Source organism: Melitaea cinxia, chromosome 27 (assembly GCF_905220565.1).
Source record: "Melitaea cinxia chromosome 27, ilMelCinx1.1, whole genome shotgun sequence".
NCBI classification, from domain to species: domain Eukaryota; kingdom Metazoa; phylum Arthropoda; class Insecta; order Lepidoptera; family Nymphalidae; genus Melitaea; species Melitaea cinxia.
In genome coordinates, this window is record NC_059420.1 from 1116342 (window position 1) to 1142415 (window position 26074).

A 26074-nucleotide genomic window follows, 5' to 3' on the forward strand; every position below is an offset into this window, starting at 1 on the left:
CCGACCTGCTTGCGCTCCTTGGAGTCCAGCAGCAGGTAGCGGCTGTCGAACACGATCTTGTGCAGCTCCTTCTCCCAGGGCGAGAAGGCGCTGACGTCGCTCTCGTGCAGCAGCTGCGGGAAGTGTGTTAAAACGATCGCCGACCTGCTTGCGCTCCTTGGAGTCCAGCAGCAGGTAGCGGCTGTCGAACACGATCTTGTGCAGCTCCTTCTCCCAGGGCGAGAAGGCGCTGACGTCGCTCTCGTGCAGCAGCTGCGGGAAGTGTGTTAAAACGATCGCCGACCTGCTTGCGCTCCTTGGAGTCCAGCAGCAGGTAGCGGCTGTCGAACACGATCTTGTGCAGCTCCTTCTCCCAGGGCGAGAAGGCGCTGACGTCGCTCTCGTGCAGCAGCTGCGGGAAGTGTGTTAAAACGATCGCCGACCTGCTTGCGCTCCTTGGAGTCCAGCAGCAGGTAGCGGCTGTCGAACACGATCTTGTGCAGCTCCTTCTCCCAGGGCGAGAAGGCGCTGACGTCGCTCTCGTGCAGCAGCTGCGGGAAGTGTGTTAAAACGATCGCCGACCTGCTTGCGCTCCTTGGAGTCCAGCAGCAGGTAGCGGCTGTCGAACACGATCTTGTGCAGCTCCTTCTCCCAGGGCGAGAAGGCGCTGACGTCGCTCTCGTGCAGCAGCTGCGGGAAGTGTGTTAAAACGATCGCCGACCTGCTTGCGCTCCTTGGAGTCCAGCAGCAGGTAGCGGCTGTCGAACACGATCTTGTGCAGCTCCTTCTCCCAGGGCGAGAAGGCGCTGACGTCGCTCTCGTGCAGCAGCTGCGGGAAGTGTGTTAAAACGATCGCCGACCTGCTTGCGCTCCTTGGAGTCCAGCAGCAGGTAGCGGCTGTCGAACACGATCTTGTGCAGCTCCTTCTCCCAGGGCGAGAAGGCGCTGACGTCGCTCTCGTGCAGCAGCTGCGGGAAGTGTGTTAAAACGATCGCCGACCTGCTTGCGCTCCTTGGAGTCCAGCAGCAGGTAGCGGCTGTCGAACACGATCTTGTGCAGCTCCTTCTCCCAGGGCGAGAAGGCGCTGACGTCGCTCTCGTGCAGCAGCTGCGGGAAGTGTGTTAAAACGATCGCCGACCTGCTTGCGCTCCTTGGAGTCCAGCAGCAGGTAGCGGCTGTCGAACACGATCTTGTGCAGCTCCTTCTCCCAGGGCGAGAAGGCGCTGACGTCGCTCTCGTGCAGCAGCTGCGGGAAGTGTGTTAAAACGATCGCCGACCTGCTTGCGCTCCTTGGAGTCCAGCAGCAGGTAGCGGCTGTCGAACACGATCTTGTGCAGCTCCTTCTCCCAGGGCGAGAAGGCGCTGACGTCGCTCTCGTGCAGCAGCTGCGGGAAGTGTGTTAAAACGATCGCCGACCTGCTTGCGCTCCTTGGAGTCCAGCAGCAGGTAGCGGCTGTCGAACACGATCTTGTGCAGCTCCTTCTCCCAGGGCGAGAAGGCGCTGACGTCGCTCTCGTGCAGCAGCTGCGGGAAGTGTGTTAAAACGATCGCCGACCTGCTTGCGCTCCTTGGAGTCCAGCAGCAGGTAGCGGCTGTCGAACACGATCTTGTGCAGCTCCTTCTCCCAGGGCGAGAAGGCGCTGACGTCGCTCTCGTGCAGCAGCTGCGGGAAGTGTGTTAAAACGATCGCCGACCTGCTTGCGCTCCTTGGAGTCCAGCAGCAGGTAGCGGCTGTCGAACACGATCTTGTGCAGCTCCTTCTCCCAGGGCGAGAAGGCGCTGACGTCGCTCTCGTGCAGCAGCTGCGGGAAGTGTGTTAAAACGATCGCCGACCTGCTTGCGCTCCTTGGAGTCCAGCAGCAGGTAGCGGCTGTCGAACACGATCTTGTGCAGCTCCTTCTCCCAGGGCGAGAAGGCGCTGACGTCGCTCTCGTGCAGCAGCTGCGGGAAGTGTGTTAAAACGATCGCCGACCTGCTTGCGCTCCTTGGAGTCCAGCAGCAGGTAGCGGCTGTCGAACACGATCTTGTGCAGCTCCTTCTCCCAGGGCGAGAAGGCGCTGACGTCGCTCTCGTGCAGCAGCTGCGGGAAGTGTGTTAAAACGATCGCCGACCTGCTTGCGCTCCTTGGAGTCCAGCAGCAGGTAGCGGCTGTCGAACACGATCTTGTGCAGCTCCTTCTCCCAGGGCGAGAAGGCGCTGACGTCGCTCTCGTGCAGCAGCTGCGGGAAGTGTGTTAAAACGATCGCCGACCTGCTTGCGCTCCTTGGAGTCCAGCAGCAGGTAGCGGCTGTCGAACACGATCTTGTGCAGCTCCTTCTCCCAGGGCGAGAAGGCGCTGACGTCGCTCTCGTGCAGCAGCTGCGGGAAGTGTGTTAAAACGATCGCCGACCTGCTTGCGCTCCTTGGAGTCCAGCAGCAGGTAGCGGCTGTCGAACACGATCTTGTGCAGCTCCTTCTCCCAGGGCGAGAAGGCGCTGACGTCGCTCTCGTGCAGCAGCTGCGGGAAGTGTGTTAAAACGATCGCCGACCTGCTTGCGCTCCTTGGAGTCCAGCAGCAGGTAGCGGCTGTCGAACACGATCTTGTGCAGCTCCTTCTCCCAGGGCGAGAAGGCGCTGACGTCGCTCTCGTGCAGCAGCTGCGGGAAGTGTGTTAAAACGATCGCCGACCTGCTTGCGCTCCTTGGAGTCCAGCAGCAGGTAGCGGCTGTCGAACACGATCTTGTGCAGCTCCTTCTCCCAGGGCGAGAAGGCGCTGACGTCGCTCTCGTGCAGCAGCTGCAGGAAGGCGCGCACGCGCTGCTCGAAGGGCACGACGGCGCGCTCCAGCGCCGCGCGCGACTCCGCCTCCTTGGCCGCCTCGGCGCCCGCGTCGATCTGCAGCCCGCGCCGCCGCGCGCCCGCCGCCGCCGTCGCCGTGGGCGGGGAGCCGGACGCTGTCAGGGGAAGACAAAACTTTAGACCACACGACTCGACACCCTCTCGACTTCCGGTCGCGTCGCCCGATCACACTTTTCGTAACGCTCTCGTCGAGCATTTACCAGCTTACTCCCCGAGTCGAGCGTGTGTAAAATAAGTTTTAATTCATAAAAACTAATAGAATTTATCGAAGTGAGCTCAGCATGAAATATTCACATTCGAATAACAGCACTCTCGAGTAGTGTTGCGTCCTCATATTGATAATATTAATCAAAGCTATGAGAAAAGGGTAAGGATTTAAGATCGGCAACACGTTTGCACAGCGCCTAATTTTGTAAGCGTCTATAGCTTACAATATTCGCATACCTTACACCACTTGTTTACCTTCTCTGTGATATAAAAAAAAAAATTGAATGTTTCAGAAAATTATGCAAGACCTTGCCTGGTCCACTTTACAGTAGGAAGTCTTTTATACAATTTTATAAAATACTAACTTTCTTCAGCCTTGGCCTTCTTAGCGGGCTCTGCGTCGGAGTCCGAGGATTCAGATTCAGCGTTTCTCTTCAATTCACCGTTCGCGTTCTTAGACGGCGTCGTCGCTGCCTTCTCTTTGTTCTGTAAATAATTTAATTTTTCCTTTACAGCGTACGACTTAGACGGTCAACGGAATCTGCATCCAGGCTCGAGGTATTGACATCATATGTGAGAGTGCAGTAGTTGTGTATGTATGGTGGATGTGTGAGTGTACAGTGGGTGTGTAAATGTACTATAAGTGCGTGTATACAGTAGGTGTATAACAGTGCGCGGTGGGTGTGATAGTGCGCGGTGGGTGTGACAGTGCGCGGTGGGTGTGATAGTGCGCGGTGGGTGTGACAGTGCGCGGTGGGTGTGATAGTGCGCGGTGGGTGTGACAGTGCGCGGTGGGTGTGATAGTGCGCGGTGGGTGTGACAGTGCGCGGTGGGTGTGACAGTGCGCGGTGGGTGTGACAGTGCGCGGTGGGTGTGACAGTGCGCGGTGGGTGTGACAGTGCGCGGTGGGTGTGACAGTGCGCGGTGGGTGTGACAGTGCGCGGTGGGTGTGACAGTGCGCGGTGGGTGTGACAGTGCGCGGTGGGTGTGACAGTGCGCGGTGGGTGTGACAGTGCGCGGTGGGTGTGATAGTGCGCGGTGGGTGTGACAGTGCGCGGTGGGTGTGACAGTGCGCGGTGGGTGTGACAGTGCGCGGTGGGTGTGACAGTGCGCGGTGGGTGTGACAGTGCGCGGTGGGTGTGACAGTGCGCGGTGGATGTAATAGTGTGCGATAAGTGTGACAGTGCGCGGTGGGTGTGACAGTGCGCGGTGGGTGTGACAGTGCGCGGTGGGTGTGACAGTGCGCGGTGGGTGTGACAGTGCGCGGTGGGTGTGACAGTGCGCGGTGGGTGTGACAGTGCGCGGTGTGTATGACACTGTGCGGTAGGTGTGACAGTGCGCGGTAGGTGTGACAGTGTACGGTAGGTGTGACAGTGCGGTAGGTGTGACAGTGCGGTAGGTGTGACAGTGCGGTAGGTGTGACAGTGCGGTAGGCGCAGTACTCACGGGCGCGTGCGGCGGCTGCGACACGGCGTGGTCGACGTCGGCGCGGCCCGCCAGCTGCGGCGGCCGCTCCCACACGGACAGGCGCGCCGTCGGGTTGTAGAAGAACACGCGCCCGTCGCCCGTCCACACCACGCACCTGCCGCACAAGCGCTCTTTACAAGTACGTGCTTGAGCCCTTGGCATCCTCAACACTGCTTTCTAGCAGTGCTGTTCTTGTGGTGAGTAAGGTGACCAGAGCTGCTGGGGGGGAGTGGGAGGTAGGGTCGGCGACGCGCTTGTGACGCTTCTGGTGTTGCAGGCGTCTATATGCGACGGTAACCGTTTGCCATCAGGTGAGCCTATGTCTGCTATTTACTACAAATATAAGGATAGGCACTAGGGATAGATACATTGTGCTGTACATTTTTTTTTGTAAACGTCAAGAACGACAAGTCGTAACAGTACTCACCAAGGCGTGCCCGAGATAGGCGTACTGGACACCGGTCTGCTCTTGTCCGTCTTGGCCTTCTCTTTCTCCGCTCTCTCCTTCTCCGCCCGCTCTTTTTCCACTTTCTCTCTCTCCCTCCTTTCAAGTTCGGCCCTCTCGTTCTCCGCTCTCTCCCGCTCAGCCGCCTCGGCCGCCGCCGCAGCCTCCGCGTGAGCCTCAACATCTATAACTGGAATTTTTGATACACATCATTACATTACAGCCTATATAGTCCACTGCTGGACATAGGCCTCCACAAGTTTACGCCAAAAATAACTTAAACTCATGTGTTTTGCCCATAGTCACCACGCTGGGCAGGCGGGTTGGTGACCGCAGTACTGGCTTTGTCGCACCGAAGACGCTGCTGCCCGTCTTCGGTCTGTGTATTTCAAAGTCAGCAGTTGGATGATTATGCCGCCATCGGTCGGCTTCTTAAGTTCCAAGATGGTTGTGGAACCTTGTTATCCCTTAGTCGCCTTTTACGACACCCACGGGAAGAGAGGGGGTGGCTAAATTCTTTAGTGCCGTAGCCACACAGCACACATCAGCGTTTGTTTGTTTGTATAAACGCACTAATACCAGGAACTAAAGGTTCGAACTGAAAAATGATTTTTGTGTTGTGTGTTTGTGTGTGTGTCAGTCTATATAATATTTTAGTATGTTTCTTTCTCAAATTATTGCGGGCAAAACCGCAGGACACATATAGTTAAAGGATGGTTATCCTATGGCTTTCCACAATATACACTAATAATAGGATATTAACATTTCTTATAGGTTATCACAACATGTCACAATATCTCATCAGTTCACACAAAGAATTTTAATATTATTTAATTGTCAAGTACAAAAATTATCAGCATCAGGTGGGTGTACACAAATAAGAATGATAAATTATAAATAAACAGCAGTACCTTCAATTTTACTGTCATCTACATCGATTCTCTCTATTTTCTTGTCCGCTTTGTCGCCTTTCTCAATCGCCATCTTAGCCTGTAGCTCTGTAATTAGACATAATTTTCATTAATTTCATTCAAATATCAGCTGTCGCCAGCGAATTTACATATAACGATTAAACATGCGCCAGTTTTTAAGTTAAATCACCAGGAATAAAATTGCCATGACCACGACAAATTTAACAGTATTTTTTTAATACATTTTATTTCATGAAACAATAGTACAATAAGTGTATAACAATATAAGTCAAACATTTAAATCACTGTTACATACACTTTATGAGACTGACAATCACCTATCAAAGTTTACTATTACTCGTAACAACATAAAATACTAAATATGATAATTTTGTTTGCAGACAAACGAAAAAAAACCGACTTCAATTACATCGACAAGTAATACAACGTAGATCGACGAAAAAATAGTCAAGTAACTACGCGTTATCAAAGATTACTCAAAAAGTAGTTATCAGATCTCGATGAAATTTAAATGTGACCATATAATAAACATCAGCTTTTGATTAAATTAAAAATTATCAAAATCGGTACATCCAGTAAAAAGTTATGTGGTATAATACAACGTAGGTCGACGAAAAAAGCGTCAAGTATAAACGCATTATTAGATATAACTCGAAAAGTAGTCGTTAGATCTCAAATAAATTTAAATGGGACTACTTGACACACACCACCTTTCGATTAAAAAAATATTTGTCGAAATCGGTCCACCCGGTCAAAAGATCTGATGTAACATACATACAAAAAAAAAAAAAAATACAGTCGAATTGAGAACCTCCTCCTTTTTTGGAAGTCGGTTAACAAGATAAATACAGATATGTTTTATTGTAACCTATTAATAGTAGAATCTCTTTTGACAAGAAGGTGACAGTCTATTAACAAGAACGAATTACTTAGGTGAGGCACACCAGGAAATAACTGGCTCAAAATCTGGAGCAGCCCGATTGGAGTACGTACTTGACGAAATAATACTACTCACAAACAGTGTTGTGTTCCTGATAGTAAGGTAAGCCAGGGCTCCATGGGACTGGCTCTCGTTGATAGGCTTGTTATGTTCTTGGCGTTAGACGTCTCCATAGGCTACGGTATCTGCTTACCATCGTGCGGACCGTACGTTTGTTTGCAACCTTTGTAATATTAAAGCAGAGTCTACCTCCCAGCGGCGGCAGTTTCACCCACAGGCTGGATTGCAGGTGTCTGTAGGCTACCGTAACCGCTTACCGGGCCAGGTCGGGCGGACGGTTTCTTTGCCACCTTTGTAATAGTGATTGATTGATTTTCCACAGGCTATTCTCCGCAACTCGACGTCTTAGTGCGCCTATTTTGCGTGGTAGGCTGGGGGCCTCATTCCTTTGTAATAGTGATAAAAACGGATACCTCCCCCAGTGGGGGGGGGGAACTCACGCACCCTCGAGCTCGCGCAGCGGCGGCGGCTTCTCCCAGACGCTGGTCTGCGAGGCGGCGTGGTAGTAGTAGGGCCGGCCGTCGGGGGCGCGGTGCGTGCTCCACTCTGCCGCGCGCGCCTGCAGGGCCGCCGCCTGGCAGAGAGTTAATTCATTATGTGTGTAAGTCCTCCTGACAGGCCCGAGGGTCTGTCCAGGTACGGGCCTCGAGGTTACACTCTTTAAAATTCATTGTTAAAATCACCCATTAAGGGTTTGGGGGCATAGTATATTTCATTACAAGTGTGGAAAGGCTGTCATTGTTGGCTGTCTGTTCCTGCAATACGCCACTTTTTGAGCAACTGTATTAAAAAATAATTTGTCGTCACACTTTCACAAAGCAAAAATCTTTTCCAGTATCAGCATTTGTGGATAATGTTTATCCAGCACACAAGTTGCAGAGAGATTTTAACAGCGGGATGTAGAATAGGCTATCAGGATCTGCTCATTTCATAAACTACAACTCTGAGATTAATATATGCAAATGGACATCTCATAAATATAGTTAAAATCAGAAACTTAACTATCATTAAATTCATATAACTTTATTCTAAATTTAAGTCAGCCTACCGATTCCTCTTTCTTAACAGGTGCTGCAGGTTGCTCGCTGGGGGCTTCGCTGGCAGCCATCGGAGCACCCATCTGAGGTAGCTGTGTAGCTGCTCCTATAAAAAAAGTACACACTGCTAAAGACTAGGACAATTTCATAATATTATGTACATCATCATCATTTCAGCCACAGTCCACTGCTGGACACAAGCCTCTCCAAGTCCGTGCCAAACATCCCGGTTTTCCAGGAATTTTAAAATAATGAAAATTTAACTTTTAATACCTACTTATTTGATAAAAACAACTTTTTGGACATCAAAGCCAAACCACTTCCGGGCTAGTAATAACATATTCTTTAGCCTTTCTTTTATATTTGCTACTCATTAATAAAAGAACAGTGGATACAACCACAACTCTTCCTTCTGACTCCTAAATACCCAGTTGATTCAGATAAATTCTTGTACAAAACCATCCACCACTGAGGAATGACTCAAAAATTATAATTTGCCGAGGTTTAAATGCCCATTCTTCTCAGCAGAATTCTTGATTTGAACTTGAATCAACAAGGATGTTAAGCAATCAACTCTGAGTGGAAATCACTTTGCGCATCGCGTAGGAAAGTTGAACAGAAAATAACAAAATGTTAACATTAAATGTAAATTAATGTTCAAGGACAGCCACTCAACACCAGTGCCAATAACGACAGGTTCATATAATTACAGCCTACGTGAATAAAGACATTTAGTGACTCGCTCACCCTTATCGGGCACGGCGGCCGCGGCGGCGGCCAGGCCCGGCGGCTGCGCCACCAGGGGCGGCGCCCAGCCCCAGCCGCCCCACGCGCCGCCCGCCCCCGGCCCCGCCCCCGGCTGGCCCGGCCCCCCCGCGCCGCCCGCCCCGCCCCCCTGCGGTGCCGCGTCTCCCGGCGGCGCCTCGTCCTCCGGCGAGCTCTCCTGCTTGTCCTGAGACTTCGGTGTCGACATCTGATTGTTGTCTGGAATATATGTGTTAATAAATTTAAGCATACCTATATAATTATATTTTATCAACTTTATTATAGCTTTAATTAGTCTAAAACGACTGCTTTGGTGTAAGAATTCAAGGGTTCACTTTATTTATTGAATACTTTATTTGAATTTACATAACAAAAATGAAAAAAATAATAACTTAAAAGAAAAATTCAACAGCGGTCTTCTCACTAATAATAATTAAGTCAATGTTGTTGTGCTTAGGTAAAAAGCAGTAACAACACGATTTCAGTTCTTTTTTGATTACAACATAGTAAAATATATCATTTGACCTATTTAATTATTATAATGCAATTTATTTAGTTTAAACAAATCCAAAATATTTATTTATTTATTTATGCATAAAAGAAACTTAAATTTAAACATTACAGTAAACACACTGCGTTACTTAAGTTGATCACAAATTCTACCTCTATCTACAGATTTTCGTATACAAATAACATTAAATTTAACAATTAATTTCAACAATTCAATAAAATCAATTAAAAATAATAATAATAACAATTCCAAGTCTAACTAATTAAATAAATAAAATATTTTTTAACTAAATTTTCTCAGATCTCGTTATTGTTGACTGGCTTTTAACCTAAACACGGCAGTATGATGGCAAAATAGCCTTAGACTCTTGTAGTAGTCTGTCTAATGGTGAGCAGTTACTGTAGTGTATGGACGTTCACTACCCCTCCGCCCTTATCAACACAGTGCATTCCCAGGAAATTTGGCTACCTAACTCACCACAGAAACAAAGACTACTTGGGAACAATTTTATTTGACACTAATCATCTGTAAGATCAACCCCCTTCCCCGATCGAACTGCTCCAGAAAAAATAAAGCGCGATGTTTCCAGCTTTTCCCCTACATCAATAAAAAAAAATGTGTGTGCAATTCAAAGACGGTAGCAGTGAAACTTCTGAAAAGTGACCTACGAGAGAATTTATCACCGAGATTATAAAATACAGTGTAATGTATCCATTCTCTCCTATACATTTACGCGTTTCTTTGTTTATCGTAACGCATTTACGCTTTAACGAATCGTCGTCATAATCATCATCATCATCATCATCATTCCAGCCTATTGCAGTCCAGTGCTGGACATAGGCCTCCACAAGTTCGCGCCAAAAATGCGTGAACTCGTGTGTGTCACCCATAGTCACCACGCAGGGCAGGCGGGTTGGTGACCGCAGGGCTGGCTTTGTCGCACCGAAGACGCTGCTGCCCGTCTTTAACGAGTATCAAATGACAACGTTTCTAAAGTGTTACTTCAAAAGTTGCAATTCCCTGAGGGTAGATCTTATTTTTTATAAAATGTTTCTGGTTGAGTATATGTCTTGTGTATCCCTGCAATGTATATTGCCTGCATGTAATTTTGTTTGTCCCGATTGTTATCATAAGGAAATCATTTGCCAACCCGATTGATGATCAAAAAGTGAACGAAATTAACAATATTTTTTATATAAACTACTATTTTAGCAAAAATTTTAAAAACTCACTATCTTTGACCCAAGGCGGAGGTTGTGTCATGAAGGGCGGAACTGCCCCAGGCGCCGGACCGACTCCTGGAGGCATCATCCCCATCATACCGTTCATCATGCCCATGGGAGGGCCGCCCATCGGTGGACCCCCCATCGGTCCATTCATCGGCATCGACTGACCCGGCATACCTGGCATTTGACCTGATCATAAAAACAAACATATAAAAATCATAAAAGTATCACTTACATGTAAAAACGGTTGAGCTGGATATTAATAAAAGACTTCAACAATTAAATATTTTAATTTCAAAAAACAGAAGACACTTAGAAACCAAGAAATCAAAATAGGGGTGAAAAAAACAACAATAAAATATCATATATTTAATATAAATAAATAATACAAAGATTGTTGTAATAATTAATCCGTAAACGCGTCAGATGGCAAGCATCGACTAACTTATTAATAAAAATAGTAAAATGGAGGGTACGCGACAAATATTTCGCTTAGACGTATACAACGGGTGTCGCGCGGTTATGCTTGTGAATTAAATTCAATATCAATATGCGTGTGTATATGACACATATGCAATAATTAATAATAAAATACTAATCTAAATAATAAATTATCTTGCCCGCAGAAGTTCGTACCGCCATATTTTTCGTGACGATAATATACTAGGTTTTTTCTCTTTTATCTTAATATATATAAATTACGCGTCACGTTGTTTGTCCGTAATGGACTCCTAAACTACTTAACAGATTTTAATGAAATTTGCACACCGTGTCCCGTTTAGTCCAAATTAAAAGATAGGCTGTATTTTATTTTGCTAAATGTAATTATTATATTTAAAAATGAAAAATATAAAGCGGTACGAAGTTCGCCATGTCGGCTAATATTGTATAAACCTCGCTTTGACAATAAACGAACGAAATTATGCACATGGTACACACTGACAGATCGACGATTTATTTTCATTCATATGGATAGATCAATATATCGCAAACGCACGTTTAATTATTCATATTAAATAATTAATATTCATGATAAAATTACAATGAAACTGGTATTACTAGTATTAGAGATGAAACGGATATCCGGTAACTATCTACTGATAGTAATTCAGTATCATCATCATCGGCCTTAGTCCGTCTATTGCAGACGATTAAGACAGTGTCAGAAAGACACTGTGTCGCCTAGGACACTCTTCAGAAAAACGCAGAGTTGCCTAAGCTCTGCGCCACCCTCTCGACCTCACTGGCTAGACCCACAGGAACGACAAGTCGATACGCGTTGAGCCAGTTCGGCTGCAGGAGTCTTTCGCATTTTAGAGCTATGCCACGAATGCTTGACGGAGACCCCATTCCGGGTTTCAAATGAAGTTTTCCTTCTCCAGGACCCTGATGATTTTGAGCCAGGTTTATCCCTCGGTCGCCTTTTACGACCCCCACGGGAAGAAAGGCGAGTGTGTGCGATAAACCAAACAGCTAAGTTCCGCCGGATATTCGGCTATTCGGCCACATGGTTGGCCGAATATCCGGTATCCGGTATCCGGCCAAACTGCTATCCGTTTCATCACTGATTTATATATTACGCCGGTATTAGCTCATAAATTAATTTTTACGTAGACGTAGTGTTTCTCGAAAGTTTATTCCCTATTATTACTATTTTTTTTAAATGAACTTAATTTTTTTCTGCTAACTGTCCGCCTCATAAGCGATTACTGGTGCCTATAGACACCTGAGACACAAGACCATCTCAAGCACTTTGGTAACGTTACCTCTGACCCTCCCCAGGACCTCTGGTCACTTTACTCAGTTTAGCTTCGTGTGGTGAGTCACAGGAAAAGCACTACTCGACAGGAATATTGTATAGCTGTGATCTTCGGTAAGTTTAGAATACTTCCCCAGAGGATCTGCTTTAGATTTTGAACACCTAACTAATAATAAACAACTTGTTAAAACAACAACCTTATTATTAGTTAGGGTGTAATGTGTACTATAGATCTAAAAGATTTCGTTTATTTTAGCACTGGTCTTAACACATAAAAACACATGGGTTCGCGCCATTTTTGGCACGAACTTGTGGAGGCCTATGTCCAGCAGTGGACTGCGATAGGCTGAAATGATGATGATGACTGGTCTTAATATTCACTGGTAAGCCAGAATATACTTCTAGCACAACAAGAAGAACGGTCAACAACCCGCCTGCCCAGCATGGTGACTATGGGCAAAACACATGAGTTCACGTTATTTTTGGCGTAAACTTGTGGAGGCCTATGTCCAGCAGTGGATTGTACAGGCTGTAATGATGATGATGACAACAAGAAGATCACAGCTATATAATACTACTTTCAAGCAGTGTTGTAATAAGGTGACCAGACTCCTGGGGCGATCAGGGGTAGGGTCGGCAACGCGCTTGCGATGCTTCTGGTTTTCCAGGCGTCTATAGGCTACGGTAACCGCAAAACATCAGGTGAGCCGACCTAGCTGTTAAGTTATTTTAAACTTCCCGTGAAATACCCCAATTAAAAACACCCTAGACGCGCACTGCAACTTTTAACCTAATCAATGGGAGGGTTTTCCCCGATAAACTATAAAATATCAGAAAAATACCTGTAACAGCCATGGACTCCATCTCGGCCTGTGTGATGACCTTGCACGTGGGCCCCTCCTGGGGCCGGGTCCACGTAGTCTCACGGGTCCGAGCGTGGTAGTAGTACGACTTGCCCTCGTCTGACTTCGTCTCCACCCACAGCTCTGGGGCAGGCTGGTGGAACAATTTATTTATGTATTTTAATTATCTATACTAATATTATAAAGCTGATTTTTTTTTTTTTGTTTAAACGGGGTAAACTCAGGAACTGCTTAGAATTAAAAAAAAAAATCGTTTTTGTTTGCTAGTCTATTTCCCGAGAAAAGTGAAGCGAAGGTGAAACCGCAAAGCACATCTAGTCTAGACAAATAAATAAAATTGGAGTGTCTGCTTGTAATATTAAAATAACCGCTCTTTACTAAATACATATGAATGTATAACACGGCGCTTGTACTAAAATGACATTTTTTAAAATTTTGTCTGTCTGCCTGTCTGTTTCCGGCTAATCTCGGAAACGGCTGGATCGATTTTGACGGAATTTTCACTGGCAGATAGTTGATATAGTAAGGAGTAACTTAAACTACTTTTTTTTTAGAAATTTATTTATTTTATAACTTTGCGAACTAAAAAATAACTTTTTTGTTAAATTTCCGGAAGAGTTCGCAGGCACAGCCAGTATTTAAATAAATACGTTTAACATAGAGACAGGGTCGTCTGTTCCTGGAGTAGGCAACGTAGTACTAGTGTTTACGTAAAATCGAAGCACAGTACCAGAGTGCGGTGGCTTAGTACGAGAGATAGGTACCATCATATTTCTGCATTTAAGTGTACGTTGAAAAAGTCAACTTTTATATCAATGTTTAAAGTTAATAATAACAATGAACGACTGACACTTAACGAAGGAGAAGGATCTTCTCTTATATGGAGAAAGAGGCCTATGCCCAGCAGCCCAGCTGTGGGACGTTACAGGCTGAATGCCAGACACACTTAATGGCCCTCACTAAGATTTTCTCCTTTGTCACAGGTCCGGAAATACACAATACACGAGCACAAATGCCCAGACCACGACAAACATCTGTCTGACCAATACAAATGTTTGCCATGTGCGGTCGAACCCGCAACCCCCAAAGAAACAGAAAAGCAAACACAAAACAGCGCAAAACCAAATATTTCAAAAATATAAAGTTTCGATATAAATCTAATAGAAATTATAAAAAAAAAAGATTACAAATAAACCTTAAGACACTTACCATATTCGGTGGTGGCATTCCCGGAGGTCCAAATGGAGGTGGCTGCCCCATCATATTCGGAGGTGGCCCCATCGGACCCCCAGGAGGCATCATACCCGGGGGTGGGCCGAAGGGAGGTGGGCCGCCCATCATACCGGGAGGAGGGGGCCCCATCGGGCCCCAATTGTTATCAAAGTTCGGTCCATTGTTTGGGCCGAAGCGTGGCCCACCGCGTCCTCTGAAAAAGCCTCGTCCCCTCATGGGGGGCCCACCTGGTCCATAGCCTCTGCCTCGGAAGCGCATCGGAGGTGGTGGACCGTTCATCCAGCCTGGAGGTGGTCCACGACCGCGCCCTCTATTGAAAGAAAACAAATAACGTAATTTTAGACATTAATTGATTAATTTGAGGTTTGTCTGGATGTTTTCTGTACTTGTTTTGTACCTTATCTATCTAAGTTAGATAAATATCTAACTTTGTAATATTACTCTTTTTTAGGTTATGGTGTTCGCATGTATAATAAAATGCTACAAAGGATTTTGCATTTACAAATTGCAAGTTTGTATAACTATGTCGAGTATGTCGGAAACAAGCTTATGGATCACCCGATGGTAAGCGATTACTGTAGCTTATAGACAGCATCACAAACGCGTTGCCGACCCTACCCTCGTCCCGCCCTAGAAGTTCTGACCACCTTACTCAACACTAGAAAACAATAGTGCTTGAGAGCAGTAGTTAGCTGTGTTCTTCTGTCATGTCGAGGTACTTCCCCAGTCGGGCTGATTATGAGCACGACATTTCCTGCTGTACCCTACCTCCATGAGTACTATAAGCTTTTACATTATATTTATTTGTATTTTTATACTGAACCAAACTATGTTCTTTTTGCGACCTGTACAATGTACGAAGTTATCCAAGTATGAGCCAATAGATTAATATCTATGTCCATGTCTATATCAATAATAAATAATAGACCATTAACATTATATAATTAATACTATTTTTTTAACAATAAGATATCAGGAACTCATAAATTAGAAGAACTTAGCTTACTATTTTAAGTTTTTGTTTATTTATTTAATACTTAATTGCCCATTTACAAATATACATGAAGGAAAACAATAATATTATGACATAACTAAATGGCAAAGCGGTCTTATTAAGCATTGAGGATGAGGTGTTATTATTATTTTTTATATCACTAAGAGTGATCTTATTAGACAAAAATTTTAAAATTACTTTATCCCAGAAGCCTACAATAGCACTACTGAAACATTATTTTACATATCAATATTATATTAGTTTTAATAAATTGCCAGGCCCAGAAACTTAAATGGAAATGGGCTGGCCACGTCGCCAGACTTCCCATGGAGGAGAAGTCTGGTCTTTTCGCCGAGGCTAGCCTGTCGCTGGAGGGATCCTGTTGCCTGCAGATCCGGGACCCTCCAATTAAAGCGGCTGAAGGCTACCGCAGGGGTTTTGGTCGGTAGTGCACCCCCAAGTGCTAAGCCGACATACGGTCTAGGAATGCCTACCCGGGCATCCTGGATATCACCTGTAAATGGGTTACCCTGCGATATCAAAAAAAAAAAAAAAAAACGTTGCCAGACTAGAGGATGACAGGTGGTCATCCCATGGAAAGGTCTAGAGAGCAAAAGCAGGAGAGGTTGGCCACTAGCACGCTGGGCAGATGATGTAGTGGAAATAGTAGGGCCTAACTGAGTTTGGAAGGCTCAAGATAGAATCATATGGCAATCATTCACCTCAGAGGGTTCTGGTGCATAAATAGGTACTTTTGATTAATTGATAAATTGTTTCCGTTTTTGCCAACAGCATAATGTTTTTTTACCAAAATTTGTAAATTAATTTTATGCAGAAAATCAGAAATAAGAGACTTTTTATTTTTATTTAATATATTTTTTTAGTTTTAGTAAATTAATAAATTTATGTGATGCCACCACTGATTCGGAATGTAGATTCTGCAGAAAAGAATTGGCAAGGAACTCCGCAATTACTACTTTCTAATATTTTATATACATAATCATATGGCACTGTTTAGGGCCTATTTCACCAGTAGTGGATAACGCTATTTGAAGGATGATGATATCCAACAGATAAAAGTTTTTATGTGTTTCTTTTTCACCATCAAATTCCACTGTATTTATGAGACATTTCTCTTTGTAAATATGTATCTAAAAGTTGTACTCTATTAATTGAGGTAAAACAAATTCTAATGGCTTATTCTAGCTCCTGCTGTTAGCCTCCTCCTAGTTTAATCGTAACATATTTATACGATAGTTTTTATCAACAACTCGTGAAACAAGCCCTTTTCAGTGTGGATTTTCAACATTTGTCTTATTTAGAACATATTAATCATAAGTGAGAATTTATTTGTAATTGATATACTATAAAACTGTAAGTACAATTAAAGTTGAAAACTTATAGGAAGGCAATGCTCTTATGTTCTGACGTAGTAAGCATCCATAGGCTACGGTTATTTCGTACCATCAGGAGGACGGATTTTATTACACTATAGTAAAAAAAATATATTATTATAAACGCTTCACACACAACAGGATACCAGGATGTACTCCTTCGTCGGAAGTCAAACAAACACACTCCAATAGCACAGACATCCAGACCATAGTAAAAATCTGTTGTCTATAAAAATATTTGCAACAAGCGGGAATTGAACTTACCAATGCAACAACAACTGCTACACCAATATGCTGTCATAATAATAAAAAACAAACTATTTTAAAGATCTTTCCCTGATCAAATCCATCAGTGACATCTAGAAGCTAAGCCTCACAGAGATTAGTCAGGTAGTCATACCCACGATGGGGCAAGGTGGGGTATTCACCCTACCCTATATCGAATTTAAGTATTGATAATTTAGATTTTAATAAGAATCAGATTTAGCCAAAACCTCCGCAAGCTATTATTGAAGTAGTGTTAATATTGAAATTAAATGAAAAGTTACAGCAAATAAAAGGAATTTTAATTAATCTACTTCTTATCATGCATTTTCTTTTAACCTCACCTTTTTTTTTTTAATAATAACAACACTATTGTACACCAAGAAAAAAAAAATTAACAATAAACAGTAGAAATATGTACAAAAGGCAGCCTAATTGCTAAAAAGCAATCTCTTCCAGCAACTTTCGTCTATGGTTGGTCAGTGACCATATATACTGGCTTGGCATTAATAATTTGATGGGACACTTTTGTATTTACAAAAATATACAAAGTCTTAAGTTTTCGCAAAGCATTTATCATTTGTACATCACTCACTCACTCACTTGAACCTATTACAGTCCACTGATGGACATAGCCCTCCACAAGTTCACACCAAAAATGGTGTGAACTCATGTGTGTTGCCCATAGTCACCACGCTGGGCAGGCGGGTTGGTGACCGCAGGGCTGGCTTTGTCGCACCGAAGACGCATTTGTACATAGTAACTCATATCCTTTATGTGTGTAGTATAATTATGTACCTGTACTTAGTTCGTTCCTACGGTAGGTAAATTAATGACAGACCGATTGTCATGAAATTTTGTGTGCATATTGGGTAGGTCTGAGAATCGAACAACATCTATTTTTCATCCCCCATAAATGCTAAGCTTAGTCCACCCCTAAATTTTTTTTTAATTTTTAGATAAATTATTTATTTTTTATTTTATTATGATTTGACATTGAAAATACATACAACCCTAAATTTTCACCCTTTTACCACCAACCCCTATTTTTAAATAGTGTTTAGTGGCAAGATAACCTTTGCAGAGTCAGCTAGTATACATATATAAATATTACACATCGACTCTAGATGAGAATCGAACACATAATTCTTGAAACAAAAAGCGTGCTAACTACGACAATAGGCCCGTCCGTAATACTAGGCTCATACAAAAGCAACAAGCTCAATAATATCATAATTAATTAATAAATGATTATTGAACACGGATATGCTGTGTGGCTACGGCACTAAAGAATTTAGCCACCCCCTCTCTTCCCGTGGGTGTCGTAAGAGGCGACTAAGGGATAACAAGGTTCCACAACCACCTTGGAACTTAAGAAGCCGACCGATGGCGGGATAACCATTCAACTGCTGGCTTTGAAATACAAAGGCCGAAGACGCGCAGCAGCGTCTTCGGTGCGACAAAGCCAGTACTGCGGTCACCAACCCGCCTGCCCAGCGTGGTGACTATGGGCAAAACACATGAGTTCACGTTATTTTTGGCGTAAACTTGTGGAGGCCTATGTCCAGCAGTGGACTGTATAGGCTGTAATGATGATGATATTGAACACGGAAACCTGGTTTTAGATATTTAATCTTAAGCGATTTGCCAAAAGGTTTTATAGAAATAGAGCCTATTTTATTTATCTTGTAAATAAGTTACGAATTTAACGACTTTAACAGCAGGCAGTAACATAAGCCATTATGACATGATTTGTTATAAATATGATTCGATGTTGAAAAAAGAATAATATATCATTAACTAGTATCGATTGGATGCTGTGCTCTGTCAAACAGAGTGATCCACAACAGATCAAAAACGCCCATAATATCAATCACTAATCATTTGTTGCTATGATACATATAATTGTAGAGTTGATACAACACAACCGCTCTGGTGTAAAGGTGCGTTTGCCGTGTCGGCGGTACCTAAACACCGATGGTCGCAGGTTCGATTCCCGCTCTGAGTGGATATTTGTGTTTACACAAATGTTTATTTCCGGTCTGGTTGTTAGTCCTTGTGGGTCTCTCCACCGTGCCTCAGACAGTATGTTAAGCCATCGGTCCCAATTTTTATCATGTACACCTGATAGTGATTGTTACTCATAGTAGGCAATATATCTGCCAACCCGCAATGGAGTAACATAGTGGATTAAGCACTAATCCTTCTCATACATGGGGAATATTACAGGTTGAAGCGATAAAAAAAAATCATACTAATATTATAAAGCTGAAGATTTTATTTGTTTGTTAGAATGTGCTAATTAAAGGGACAACTGGTTCAAATTGAAAAATTATTTTTTGTATCGTATAGTCCATATATTGAGGAAGGCTCTAGGCTATATAATATTTTGTACATTATTTCGTCAATTTAACGCAGATGAAACCGCCGGGCACTAATCTATACTTATATCCTTTCAACATACAAAACCTTTTAGAAGAAAATTATATTTAATATCATTGAAATAAGCATACATATATAATTATATACACATTCAAATTACACATAAGTCACACATTACAAATAGCCTTGACAAAACACATATCAACTGTATAAATAATTATAATGAACATTTTAAACCAACCAACCAACATATTACTCTTCTTATCATTAAATTTTATTTCTTATCGTTACTTATTAAAAAAATTTAGAAAGAAATTTGTAGTTGAAATTATAATTCGATGGCGATTTGATTGATCAATAAATGACGCGGTTATTGATTATAAAAACTGTAAGTACTCAAAGATTAATAACTGTATCTACATCTACATATGAGAATAATTAATTTTTAAGTTTGAACATCAAGTTAAATTAAGTTTAAACAAAATATATAAGAATATAGTTAAGTTTTAAGTTATCATTTAGTGCCATAATATCAAGACGGAAGCGAAATTTGTTAGCATGTAATTTTCGCGACATATATGAATTAAAATCTCACCTAAAGTTTCCGCGGCCGCCGCGACCGCCTCGGAAGCTGTTTCCACCGTCTTCATCATCAAAACTGTCCTCATATCCAGTGGAATCAGGAAAGTCTTTGGAAGCATCACTTATAGTATCATTTCCTTCACTACCGCGATTCATAACATCGTTCATACCCGAGTCTTGCGCATTCATATAGTCGTCTTCCATTTTTAATAACTAACACTGTATATTCACAAAAAGTTATGTCCGCATGCCTAAATCAAGCCTAAATTATAAGTTCTTTGGCAAACACACCGACCACATTTTGCAATGGCGGAATCAACATAGTTCCCAAAATGGCGGCCGGTAGCTTCGCTAGTGATTCCACTATAATACATACATATCATGAAAATCGATTTTTAAAACTCGGTTTTTGTATTTCGCTAAATAACAACTTTGGATTTTTACGTATATCTTCAATACATATAATAAAAATGTAACGGGTCGCTGTCTGTACATTTAAGATATATGAAAAAATATATTATTGAGACTTTTATCAGGGCAAATAGCACCTAAAACAATGATTGTCAGAATTTTTGTCTGTTTGTCTGTTTCTCTGTGCGTTTGTACACGCTAATCACAGTTTTTACTATATTGTGGCAAGCTTAACATGTAGTGTTTGTTTCATGTCAATCGGTTCATATATAAAAAAGTAATGCCAGTTAAAGAATTACGTTAAACATGTAAAGTCATTTATTTTAGCTAGTATCTAAATATATATTTGATAAAAATACTAGCGACCCATGAGTTCACGTTATTTTTGGCGTAAACTTGTGGAGGCCTATGTCCAGCAGTGGACTGTATAGGCTCTAATGATGATGAATGATGACTAGCGACCCATCCCTGCTTCGAACGGGTGTAATGCTGATACTAAATATAAAATAAAATAAAAATATTTGCAATGTAAACGTAAAAAAAAAAAATATTTATTTACAGCATCACATCATATACCTCTATACGTGTGTTCAAACTATAAGTGTGTTCTATATTATGCATGTTGTATACATATAAACTTTCCTTTTAAATCACTCTATTTATTAAAGAAAGCCGCATCAGTCCGCCACGTAGTTTAAAAGATCTAAGTATACAGACAGTGGGAAACGACTTTGTTTTATACTATGTAACTAGCGACCCGTCCCGGCTTCGTACGGTTGCAAAAACTATCAATGTTCCTCCACTACATTATGCATGTATTATATTTATAAAGCTTCCTCTGATATCGCTTTACTTACTAAAGAAAACCGCATCAAAATCCGTTACGTAGTTGTAAAGATCTAAGCATACAGGCAGCGGGGAGTGACTTTGTTTTTATCTATGTAATGACGATGAAACAATGATATCTTTTCAATACAATAGGTTTTCAGCGATTCAAATGTTTAATCTAATCTGTAAAATTCGATATTCCGAGTGCATAATAAGTACAAACAACAAATAATGCCGAACATTTTAATGACTTCTTGTACTTAATATTAATTTTAATGGTGTTTTAATAACCGACTTCAAAAAAGATATTTATATATACCCCACCATTGGGATATCTCCTTTCCAAAAAAAAAAAAAATTATCAAAATCGGTTCATAAACGACGAAGTTATTCCTGAACATACATAATATATATATACCATGATAATGAAACCAGGATCTGATGATGGGATCCCAGAGAAGTCGAGGGGAACCCTCAAAAATCGTAGTGACGACTAGTACGCTTATTAATTTTTACTTACGTTTTATTACTTGTCGATGTAATTGAAGTCGGTTGTTGCATATAAAATAAATGATTATATTTTTTTATTAATTTTTATTTTTTTTCACTTATTTTATCGTTTACATTGTATTGAAAATGATCTATGTGAAGAAATATAAATTTTCCTGGTTATATGTTGTTAATTTTTATTATGGAACCAAAGCTTATGTATCTTACTTTTTCTTTGAATAGCTTTAAGTCAAGGATGTCTTTTCACGTCATTTTCATTATTTAGAAGACTCCAATAATTAAAAGATTTATTCTTGACTCCGTTATCGTTTAAACTTTTCTTTCTATAATAACTTGATTGATTTTTATTTACTGGATTCGTTAATAGCCTTTCGCCTTTACTAACATAATTCTTTATACAATTAGTTGAAAAATAACAGATTCCAATTGAATTTGATGATTGTAAAGTGCGCGCATTGATTCTTGGCTTTGTATAGGGATTTGTTTTAGATAGATTCGATTTTGAGTAATAGCTTGAAGGTGGAGAGGAACGTAATGGCTTTGGTGTGAGATTTTTAGCACAGGGTGTGTTGCTGATAGCATTTTTAGATGAAGACATTTTTGTATCTTGATTAATATTAGCTTTAGATAAAGGCCAGCTTATTGAACTTTTTGCTGGAGATCTTTCAGTATTCGTTTGAATGGATTCGGATGTCATCGGATGAGTGACTGGGATAGGAGTTATGGGGACGTTAAAACATGGCCCAAAACTTGGTGGCGTCACATCATATGAATTATAGTACCCATATGGCGTATATGAGTTATAGTGATTATAAGAATTATAATCCATATACGGATTCGTTGTATATGTATTATAAGAGCTGTACATATTGGCGGAATTAAAATGCCAAGGGTTATAAGCGTTGTTGGTATTATTTTGATGAAATGGACCACCCACGCCACAAACCCCACAGCAGCTAAGTGGTTTACAGCATACTGGAGCACACAGGTCTCCTGGACAGGGTCCACCTGGTTTCACTGGGCCCGAACACGGACATGAACCTGTAGACACGTGGTATGGACCGCAAAACCAAGTGCCATATGGGTAGTAATAATAACCTGTCATGTATTGAATGCACTTAGCAGGCGTATTACAAGGTGGAGGAAGGCAACAATTTGGTGATGGACAAGCACAGACACTGCCCATATTTTTAACTGCACTTGCAGTTTTTTCTGCTGCGCTGGTAGAAGCAGCTCTTATTTGAATTAAATTAATTTCCATGCAATTCGTAAGTGTTCTGCATTTCTGAAAGAGTGATTTGCACTCTCTGAAAACAAATGCTGATGAAGTTTGTCGTAAAACGAAATTCTTTTCAACTGTTCTTGAATTAAGGCTGGGGCAGGATATGCTTTTGGAAATTTTATGATTGAACTTGATAGCTTCTCTTTGAAGTTTCATGTCTTTAGTTTTCGACGTCGGTGAAGCTGTTGATTTCTGTATACGCTTAGTCAGACTTCTCTTCATTGCATTGTGCACTGAAAGCATTGTTGTATAATCATTAATTATTATAAAACTATACCGAATGTAATATATTCTAATTTAGTATTTTATTGACGCGTTGGTGCAGCAGTCGCGTACTCGATGCCCGCTCACGACAGAAATTCGTATCAGCTACATAAATGTTTGTCGTGGTCATGACGTTTGTGTTTGTGTACTGTGTGTATTTCCGCATCCCTGACACAGTAGAAAATCTTACGAGGGGTCATTGAATGTAAAGCGTTTATTTCTTCTTTTATTTTGTACTTTTGATTTTGTCCTAGTGGTTTCTTTGTTTCTGAGGATAATTTTTAGAATGATGGCACAAATTTTTGCCACACACCTAAATCAATACCAGATAGTCACGGGTTCAGAATTAAAGGCTAAAACTACTGTGATTTGGTGCAATATTGTGTGACTCTTCTCTATTTGAAACAGTAATTGTCTAACTTTGGGACGTCTATAGGTTATAACAGTAATATATAATCTCGAATAGATGCAATTCGACTGTTTCAACTCTTACTTTACAGGAACTATTAATTGAAATATGAGATTTTTCATCTAATTGGAAAAGTACAACAAACTAGCCGTTATTTTATGTTAGTACCTACTAAATATTAATAAGGAAGCTAAATAAATAAAACGATTGAATATTTTTACTTTATACATTTTCTTTTAAACATTTTATGAAATTAAAACATTACTTGTTAAGTAATTAGTTAAAAAAATCATTAAAGACTTAAAATAGAACATTGAAGTTGGTATTCGATTAAAAATCCGGTACTTATTAGGGCCTTTAAATGTTCTCTAAAAAAGTTTTAATTCATTTCATCTTACAAGAGTCTTTTTTAAGCACTTACTGTTTTGAATTTAGCTTGATGGAATGCATTAGCTATACTTTCATAACTGTAGTAAAACCATCTGATACCATGGAATTTAGTTGTATTTTATGAGTTAGAATCTGGCTTAGATTGGGATACAGTATATGAACTTTGTATTCTAGCTCCTATAGCAACTTAGAAGATAGAACTGGGGGCATACTCTTCTGTTCGAACTTACAATCCGTCTCATTTTTATCTGATTTTCGTTCTTCTTTTTCTTGTGATTTAGACATTGTTTGACAATGTAGTACTGCAGGGAATGTATCCGCTTTTAATGTACATTTTTCAATTGGCATGTCTGCTTTAGTTTTCTCTGAATCTAGAGCAGGACAAACACATCCAACACAACATTTGGGACATGGGCATGGACCTTTAGCGCCAACTGGACAACTCCCAGCCACGTGGTATGGACCACAGAACCATGTTCCATATGGGTAATAATAGTAGCCAGTCATGTATTGGATACAGCGAGGGGGTGTATTGCATGGTGGTGGCAGACATGTGCAATCACTTTTTTTCCTACATCCACAACGCCATAAACAGTCACTCCTTCGTTTGCTGCGTTGCAAGTGGAAAACTGACCTAGTTGTCTTTATTACCGTGGAGTATGACCTTCTTAAGCAGCTTCTTGACACAGCGGCGACTGAAAAATGTATGTACATTGTACATGGTGTATCTTTTTCTATAAGATCTTTTCCATAGTATATATATATATAAAGTATCTCATAACATTAATTTTATTTTATTGAGTTCAATGCAATAATATGTTACCGAAGTTGGCAATATTTACAGCTGTAGTTCGAGTTTTATTAAATAAAATCTGTCAAAAATTTATTTAATAAAATATATATTGAACCATCGTTTTTGACCGACGTTAATAAACTAACTCCCCGAAAAGCTATTTAATACTAAAATAAAAATACAAGTTGTTGTGAACAATAGATTTATATAGAAAACGTACAAAATTAATTACTGCAATCATGCATAAAGAAGATGAAAACAATAATATAAAGAAAAGCCCGAGTAAACTACTGTAACTTTTAAGAACCTGCTAATTAGTTATTAATAAAAAAATTTATATTATACTGATTGTAGCCGCGACTTCGTTCGCGTAGAATTTAATAAAAAAGCTATTGTTCAGTTCGAAGAATTATAAAAAATGTCTAAAATAAAAGTAGCCTAAATTACCCTCTATTACATCAGCTATATGCCAGTGAAAGTCCCGTCAAAATCCGTCCAGCCGTTTCAGAGATTAGCCGGACCAAACAGACAGATAAACAGACACAAAATGTTATTTTGGTATATGTACTGTATATACATCCACATGCATTTAGTAAAAAGCGGGTTTCTTGGTATATTTATTTGTATAGAGTATATACGGAGTATATTTTTTAAAATTAAGTTATTTTGTTAAAATATTGTAAAATAGCTTTAAATTATACTAATACCTAGTAAAAAGCGGGTTTTTTAATATCACAAACAGACGCTCCACTTTTATTTATTTGTATTGATAAGATATTTTATATTAGATTATAAAAATAATATATCTCGGTACGAATTGAAATAATTAGATGATTAAAAGAACAGGGCGTAACTGAATTTCAAACATTTATTTGGATAACTAAAAGTATAAAAAAGCCATTCAAAATATCATGGTGTTATCTTTATAGCGTTTGGTATCATGCGGGGTTTCTTCTCTTTTAAATCAACTCTTGAAGATAGCCCTTGATGGCTCTGAGCTTCAGGTGTTGGTGCTGCTGATGCAGCAGTTGCTGCCATTGACGCTGCTAAGGGCTGTCCACCACACATTGGGCAAAAACCAGCTTCGCATTTCTTTGGCGGGGGGCATTTGGGTGGGCAAGGGCAAGGGCAGGGTCCACATGGCCCGCAAGGACCACATGGTGGACAAGGGCAGCGACATGGACCACACGGTCCACACGGCCCACAAGGGGGCGGACAGCAGGGCCCGCAAGGTCCACAAGGTCCACAGGGTCCACAGGGCGGACAGGGGCAGCGACACGGCCCACAAGGGGGCGGACAGCAGGGCCCG

The 26074-nt window shown here is 41.6% G+C and overlaps 1 protein-coding gene across 1 annotated transcript in view; it reads right to left on the reverse strand.

Annotated features, from left to right (window-relative positions):
• LOC123667249 (transcription elongation regulator 1-like) overlaps window positions 1-20082 on the reverse strand; it is a 57132-nt gene extending 37050 nt beyond the window's left edge. Inside the window, exons 1-12 of the mRNA XM_045601207.1 lie at window positions 19892-20082; window positions 14239-14572; window positions 13009-13162; window positions 10414-10596; window positions 8653-8889; window positions 7917-8011; window positions 7313-7442; window positions 5848-5934; window positions 4919-5141; window positions 4448-4606; window positions 3390-3454; window positions 2647-2912 (exon numbers count right to left, since the gene is read on the reverse strand). Coding sequence (XP_045457163.1) covers window positions 2647-2912; window positions 3390-3454; window positions 4448-4606; window positions 4919-5141; window positions 5848-5934; window positions 7313-7442; window positions 7917-8011; window positions 8653-8889; window positions 10414-10596; window positions 13009-13162; window positions 14239-14572; window positions 19892-20082 — 2124 coding nt within the window. The remainder of the gene's footprint in view (window positions 1-2646; window positions 2913-3389; window positions 3455-4447; window positions 4607-4918; window positions 5142-5847; window positions 5935-7312; window positions 7443-7916; window positions 8012-8652; window positions 8890-10413; window positions 10597-13008; window positions 13163-14238; window positions 14573-19891) is intronic.
• Window positions 20083-26074: the final 5992 nt, after the last annotated feature.